The 8,341-nt window shown below is 41.0% G+C and overlaps 1 protein-coding gene across 1 annotated transcript; it reads right to left on the bottom strand.

Annotated features, from left to right (window-relative positions):
* Positions 1–1,139: 1,139 nt before the first annotated feature.
* lrrc4cb (leucine rich repeat containing 4C-b) lies at positions 1,140–3,035 on the bottom strand (the record flags this gene model as incomplete). Its single annotated transcript, XM_080030735.1, has 1 exon — positions 1,140–3,035. One exon carries the CDS (start codon positions 3,033–3,035, stop codon positions 1,140–1,142), a length of 1,896 nt encoding a protein of 631 aa, XP_079886861.1.
* Between the last annotated feature and the right edge of the window lie 5,306 nt (positions 3,036–8,341).

The following is an 8,341-nucleotide window of genomic DNA, read 5'->3' as shown; positions in this document are numbered from 1 at the left end:
ACTGCAGCCTTATGCTCCCCTTCATTTTCCCAAGCAATATTCTGCTGTCGTGCGGCACATGGCGGCGAATAAAGCGAGACAAATGAGACATGGCGAAGGGTGAGGATCGTGCCTGAGCTAAGTGACAGACAGACAATCTAAGAAGCAGGAGGACATGGGGAGAGGAGAGTGGGGAGAGAGAGAGAGATAGAGGGGGGAGAGGGTAGACAGGGAAGATGGAGAACCCTGTGGCAGATGAAGGGAGGAGCAGTAGAACGAAAGAAGAGCTGAAGGTAGAAGTGTAAAGAAAAGGTAGGAAAGCAGAGTGGGAGAAGGAAGTTAATCCTAATTAAAGTGAAGGATGTATGGCTGTTGTTTAGGAGCCACAGGGGAAATGCACATTTACTCATTCGGCTGTTTCGCTCCTCAGGCATGCTGTCTGCACTGTGATGTTTGGAGAGGTGTGTACTGAAAAGGCAAATTTCATTGTGCTGTAACGGTGCATATGACAATAAAGCTATCTATCTATCTATCTATCTATCTATCTACCATCCAGAGCGGTGTCATTAAAATATATAATTTTGCGTTGAGTGACAGCTATAATAGGAGAGTAATAAAACGTTTTTTATAATTCATGTTCAGCCTCGTACATTTCTGCAAAACTGGACAAGGTAGCAACAATATGCTTTTAAACTGAAGCAATGCCTTTCAACAAAACATATTATCATCAAGGAAAATTGTTTGCAATGAATAGCATTGCATACATTTTAGTATAAGGCCAATCTCTACAGTGGTTTCACAAGAGCTGAATTTGATACATTCCATATTCACTTCTGGAAAACCATTCTTTCCCTTATGCAGTATTACACAGAGAGAGAGAGAGGGAGAGAGAGAGAGAGAGAGGGAGAGAGAGAGGGAGAGAGAAATAAAATGAGCTAAAAAGCTATCACAAATTGTTTTTCTTTAGCCACTAGACATACTTTTAATAAATAATCTTTGTTTTTGTAAAGACACTTGTCAAAGTATCATATGTCGTCCCTTTTGCCAAATGCTGATTTATCGCCAGTATTGATATCAACTCTGTTAAGTCAATTTTTGTTTTGGTCCATTGTATTCCAAGTATGAAAGGGATGATACTGGATATTTAGTCAAATACAAGATCAGATTTGGGTCTCTTGTACATTGTCTTTCGAGCAGGCTTGAATCAGTAAAGGTTCCTGCGTGGCCGAGCTGTGTAGGGTGCTGAGCATAGGAGCATGGTGGTAAGTGCTCTTGTAGGTGTTGTAGTGGTTATAGTGCTCCAGAGGGGGCAGCGAAAGGTGTCTCTCCATGGCGGCGACACCTGCAAGCTCTTCTTCAACAGTAATGACCTCCATGGAGGAGGCAGGGCCATCAGGATCCTGCTGGTTATGCTGCTTCCTCATCTTGTAGAAAATAACCAGCAGAACAGCAGCCATTAGCGTGATGGCCACGAAGCATCCAATGATAATCTTGGTGGTTTTCATCACCTCATCCAGGCCATTGAGGGCTCCCTCTCCGTCCAGATCAAGAACTGGAATGGTGTAAGTCCGCTCTGTGGTCCGTGTTAGAACAGGAGTACCCTTTGTTGTTGAGGATGACACCCATCCAAATGGGGGCAGTGGCGTTTGGAAATCTCCCCCAGGGGTCTCAATGGTCTCCACGGTGACTGTTGTAAAATAGGTCACCCCGCTGTTCTCCACAGAAGTGACATTAAGCACAGCAGAGGCAGAAATGTTGCCTGCTGTGTTGCTAACCATACAGGTGTAAGTGCCAGTGTCTTGCATTGTGACACTGGTAAAGTTCAGTGTCCCATCATTGAGTACAGACAAACGCACCTTATAAGCCCCATGTGTCACCAATGAGCCATTTGGTGTAAACCAGCTGATGGATGTCAACGAGCTTGTGCGACATTTAAGCTCTGCAGCCATACCTTCAGTCACATTCAAGTCACTGGGTGGCTCCAAAATGACGGGAACATCACACTGGAAGTAGCTGTGGTCCAGTTCTCCAATGTAGCGACCTTTAAAGACTGCAGGACTATGGCAACGTGCGCAGCAGCTAGTATTGGCAGGTACTGCCTCTTTCAGCCACCAGCTGAGCCACAAGATATCACAGTTGCAGTTCCAAGGGTTGTGGTGGAGGTGAACCCGCTCCAGGCGATGCAATGGTGTGAAGAGGTCATGTGGTAGAAAGGTAAGGTTGTTGTGGGCCAGGTTGAGCTCCACAAGAGACTGAAGGTCATCATATGAATTCCTCTCGATAGTTTGGATCTGGGCATGCATCATCCACAGCTTCTGGAGGTTCACTAATCCGGTAAATGAACTGGGCTTGATAACAGAAATCAGGTTTCCCGACATTTCTAGCTCTTCAAGCCTGACCAAGGGTAAGATGTTTGGGATTTCCTTGAGGTTGCACATTCCCAGGTTCAGGTAACGCAGGTTGCTCAAGTCCTTGAAAGCTCCATCAGAAATGTAGGAGAGACGTTTGAGCTCACCTAGATCCAGCCTTCGAAGCGAGGGAACCCGGTTGAAGGCATAAGATGGTATACTTTCAATAGGGTTGTTCCGTAGCCACAATTCCTTTAGCTTGGACAAGTATTCAAATGCTCCATTGGGGATTGTCGTGAGCCGATTATCAAAGAGCTCCAAGGTGTTGAGACTGGCTAGCCCATTAAAGGCGCCAATTTCAATGCTGCGGATGTGGTTCTTGCTCAGCTGCAGGATCTCCAGATGGCGCAGATGTTTGAAACTGTCCACCTTGATGACCTGGATGAGGTTGTCCTGAAGGTTCAGGTAGCGAGTGTTGGTGGAAATGCCATCTGGGACGTCCCGTAGACTGCGGCGGGTGCATATGACTTTGCTGAATTGGTTACTGCATGAGCAGACGGACGGACAGGTCTGAGCTCGAACCAGCCCAGCCACCACCAGGATCTGAAGGGCCAAAAGCAACACAAAGAGGGGGTTGGAGAGCGCCCCCTTCAGCCTATGACCTCTCATTGTCTGGCGCTGGAGGGAGTAGATCATTGTGTTCAGCATTCATAGTTCATCCGCTGTTTGTTTTTTCTGCAACAAGAAGGGAAATAAGAGAATAACAGTTAGTTACATCATTGAGTAACAACAGTGTATTTTTGATGTCGCTTCGGTGATTTAGTGCTGCTTTCGTATGTCCTTTACAATTGTTAGTTGAATATTTTTTGTGATTTAAACTTTTGGCCTAATGAAACAAACAATATGAAGATAGGTAACATGGATCTTTGGGAAACATAACGACATTTTTTACACAATTCTTGGACTAAAAGATACACCAAACATCATCAACAGATATATTGATACAATCATCTTTACTTGCAGCCCTCATCTATCTAAATAGTACTTTAAATAAACAGTTTCAGTTAATTTGTGAGAGTTTCCCATGTGTGGAATATCACAAGCTTTTTGTTAGCTCCATAACCCTGGTTTGTCCCAGATTCCGAGACTTCACAGAAGCTGATGTATCTACACAGGGGGCACACAATGAAATACAAGAATGTATAATCAGCCTCCGGTTTGAGCAGGACCTATGAATTTCTTGTAAGCTCCTTATTATTAGCTCCTCAATGGAATTCTAAGCCTGGAATTATTTAATACGGAAAGCTTTAGTCATGACAATTTCAAAAGAAAAGTGCAATCTGTTGATGTAATTGGGACCCATTCTTTTGTAGGGCAAGACAAGACAACAGCAAGAAAGCAATACACTCAATTAATGCCAGCAATGTAACAAAGAAATACTGTCTGAGTACCAGTAACACATTTGTGCAAAATATCTACCCGAGCTAATAACAAGCAATGCAACCTGCGAAATACATACACTGGTAGGCATAGAAGGAAGTACTGCTATTCATCCCTATATTGTGCTATTGTTTTTATCGATATATTAACAAAGTCAATAATAAATGGTATCCAGTGGAAAAACTGGTTCCTATTTTTCAGTATCTCGACTTTTTACAAAATGCCTTTTGATATATTTTATCCTGGTTTTTCATCGATTTCGTAATTTATGATTGTTTTATAAAAGCAATACATCACTGTTGTTTACTTTCCATTACAATCCAATTAATCTCCACAGAAAATCCTGGAAAATAGTGGGATTTAAGAATCTTAAGTGCTCTGCTATTGTCCTTACATAACTACAGCAGAATGTAATATCTCCACAATCAAGTGACTAACATGAGACTTGTAACTCTGTTATCTTAGATTTGATTAAATCAAATTAGATAAGTTCATTCAGCCAAAGTGTCTAAGAATAGGCCTGGGTGTGCTCAAGCTGATACTACACATAAGTCATATACACAGTACAACCTGTTCCTCCCACTGCCACAGCAGTGTTGATGTGTTGCTATCACTCCTTATTACCCTCAGCCCACAGTGATGGTAACTTAACCTACACATACAGCAATACAGCTAACCAACAGTGTCATATATGCACTGCAGTTCTAAAATATGACAGCACTGTGTGAAGCTGTGCTATAAAGTGATGCAGGCACCATTTTCTTCAGTGCAGTTAATGCCTTTGCTACAAGCAAATCCCCCTTGCCTTGTCAGAAAAACATGTACCTTGTCTATTGGGTTTCTTTTCTGCTATTCCAACCAAAGTTATTTGTATATCATCTATTGTTGGCACCCTACAAGCATGAAGAACCAAGTATAATATGACAGGTGTTTTTTAAACTGTAAAGATTGTTAACTGAACTAGAAATTTTCTGTGGTGAGGATGAGTGGATGAGTAGAAATGAGTCCACATGTGGCTTTGTTTAGCACCAGTCTTGCTGCCTGGCCAGCCGTGGTGTGGAGAGGCTGCGGAGAGACAAGCCTCCGCTGGGGAATCAGATTGAACGAGGCCTCCCACTGGCAGGAGCTAATTTTGTCTGTCTACAACAAACACTGTGCTGCCACCTTAGAAGCACATGTTAGACATAACAAAAACACTGACATAGTTGATCAGTTGTCAATAAAAACATCACTGTTTTCATGGAAATGCCTATAGAAAAAGTGTTCAACAATGTTGATCAACCACTCATAGAATAAATCTAGCTCTTGCTACATACATTTCTTCTAAAAAATCGGAATAAATTTGATCAGCTCAGAGTGAAAAAAAAACTTCTCCTAACATCCTTCCTCCCTTTGTTGCTGCAACACTGTGTGGATAAATTCCATCTAGGCAATCTCAATATGTATTCATAGCTACTGAAAGCAGTAGCTGCTTACATCTAAAATCCTGCCAGCAACATAAAAACACACCCACCCTTACTTTTTCTGCCTCTGCACCAGCAGCCGCTGGCATCATATCTGACACCACTGTGAATTGCCAAATTCATTTGTTATAATGAGTTTGTTGGAAATGTCCTAGAGTAACATATGGCTATATCAGGGCTCATAGCAAGGAGACTGTTATACAAAGCAAAGTATTTCAGAGCACTTAAATTATAATGTCAGATGATAAGACTCATGACATTGTTTTGCACTTCAAGAAAACTGAATTCTATAGTGAAATGTTTAGGCTTAGACAATCACACCAGAGAGGCAACCCTGGCAGTCTAATATGCAAAGAGACCTACATAACTGGAAGTGTCTACCAATCAATAAATAACACTCCCAAAAACAACAACAACAAACAAACAAAATAATCTGATCATCTCATAGAATAAATAGGAGAAGAAATATGTTGACACTGCTCCACACAAGCAAGGGAATACACAAAGGACAATGCAATCTTACAAGAAATGTTGCATGATTGAATAACTTGCTTTGCAACACATTTCTTGTTTTAGCTTGTTGGCATATTTAGCATTTCCCCTTGGAGTTCTAACTGTGTATTTAGACAGTTTTCTGTACAACTGAATTATTCCAACCAAGTAAAAACAAAAAAAACAATAGCAAAATAAGCAACTCAATAAGCAATTCCACCATCAGACACACAATTCAATTAGGGGGTTGGGTGGGGTGGGGGGGCATTAAACATAAGTCACGTCTGTCACATTAATGATCACATCACATTACTGATCACAGCCATTCAAAGTTGATACTGTGTGTGTAAAATGAGTGTGAAATTGACAAAACGGGTAAAATAAAAAATGTGATATAAAATCCGGCAAGTCTCTCATCATCATCAAACCAGAAAAAAAGCCTGTGGCAAATATGAGGGCTGCTGTCTTATGAGCTGACTGTCATCTTGCTAATTCATTCAGCACATTACTGACTCAGTACATTTGCATACGTTTGCTGAATGTCTTGCTTTTAACCTTGTTTGTGCTAATGTTGTAACCTCACGGGCCATCTGGGTCTTACAAGACCTGCGCACAGACACTGTGCCTAGAAGATACAGATGGATAACAGGCTTGTTGTGTTGGTGCTGATAAAGAAAATCTTGAGTGCTAATGAAGTTTTAGCAAGTGCATAAATGGTAAAGGATCTTATATACCTAACAAAACATGTACAATAAAAGGAATATATCAAGGATAAGTATTGTGTGATTCAACATTTTCCTAATGGTCAACAAATCTTAGGAAAAACTAAAACCGCGGTGAGTTTATCCGTCTATTACATTAACTCTTAGACTACGGGTCACGCCCCATTGCGTCATTTGACGTGCCGATCACATGATCACGTTCGAGCCGACGCAGCATAGAAACTAAAACGGGGACAACTTTGCCAACGGTGGAGTCAGTGATTCTGGAGAACAACTGTTGTCAAAATCACCTTTTGTCAAAATCAGTGAATAACTCCTCTCAAGCTGCAACCTGTCAGTACTGTGTGGCACTGAAAATATAAAAAAACAAAGTTTTACAATACACAGCCTAGACTTTTTAAACAGGGTTTACTGCTAGCTACGGTGGGCCCCTTGGTTTCCATACCAGTTTACAACATTAGCACTGGATATTTTTTCAGCTTTCATACAATACCTTATGATAGTGAATCACAAAGACATATTGACTGGTTTTGACAAAAAGTTATTTTGACATCAAGCAATCTCTAGAATCACTGACTCCACCTTTAATTGTCTCCTATACATTGGGGCCCACCATAATGTAAGGGCACCACTGCTGCTGCTCTACTCTGATGTGCAGACCATAGACTGTATAGAAAGATGCAGACCGAGAGTGCTTCGCTCTCCGGCTCTGCTCCACCTGAAAAAAAAAGAGAAGAAGGCAAATCCCCTCCCCCATCTTGGCCCCAGTACACCGAGTGCTGGCGTTAGGGAAATAAATCTAGGCGGCTGTTGGGTGCTGCTGACTTATCAGCCGAAGTATTTTTTTTTAACAAGAGCATAAATGATGTCCTTACGAGTCTCAAAACAGCAAAAATAAACTGCATGTTTTTTTCCGACATTTTTCATTCTCCTGGGATGGAGCTATACAACACGTATTATTCCGTATTGTCACTGCTTGCTTGCTGCTGCCAATTTTAAACTGTATTTATGGCTGTAACTAGGGATAAGTTACGGTTGTTTAGTGTACAGGGCTGACTGCAGCTGTCATATGCTTCGTAATGTGTGGTATATTGTCATCTTTACAATGGTTATGGTAAAATCACATCTGACATTCCCTCTAGCTGCTAACGCCTGACGTATATTTTTATTTGCTTTGGCTTAGTCATCTGGTTTGGTTGGGCCAGTTGTTGTAGGCGTGATGCTTTGAAACAAGACTGTTCACACTCGTCACATTTAGTCAGTGTTTTAAACAATGTGTGTCGGCAATGCAGTGTCTTTGCCCTGGTCTCCTTTGTGAAAATAAATACTGCAATGCACTTTATTGAAGGTCATAAAAAAAGAAATTATGCAAACCATTATTATTCAGTTTATTTAAGGGACTTGGGTCTACTGAAAAGCACTTAATGGTGTATTATTCTTCTTATTATATGTATTATTATTACTTATTTAGCTAAGGCCTGTGTGGAATATTACTTTACTTTTAGTGGAATGCCCGAATATAACTTGGATGAATCATTATTTCAGCTCTGGATGAAAACACATTTTAAAAAAATCATTTCTGTTTCTTCAATCTAATCAATCAAAGGCAGGCACAATATTTCATTTTCAAGGTGATGAAAGTTACATATGCGGATGCAAAAATGCTGAAACAAAGCTGCCTGGAGCCACAATATTTAATATTCAGTGGATTCAAGGCAACATTATTCTGATACTACAAGCGATGCACTCCATGAAACATTCTATAACGTCAAGTAAAAAAGACGAATGAAAAAAAACAACATATAAGCGAGGTCATACTCAAGTGTTATGCTAAAGTATTTCATGAGTGGATGGTTGCCAAGGGTGTTAGTGGGAAAGTGGAATGGTTCTCATCTAT

This window comes from Ammodytes marinus (genome assembly GCF_949987685.1).
Source record: "Ammodytes marinus genome assembly, chromosome: 1".
Lineage (NCBI taxonomy): Eukaryota > Metazoa > Chordata > Actinopteri > Uranoscopiformes > Ammodytidae > Ammodytes > Ammodytes marinus.
Note: the sequence above shows the minus strand (reverse complement) of the source record. Positions and strands in the feature narration are given on the sequence as shown.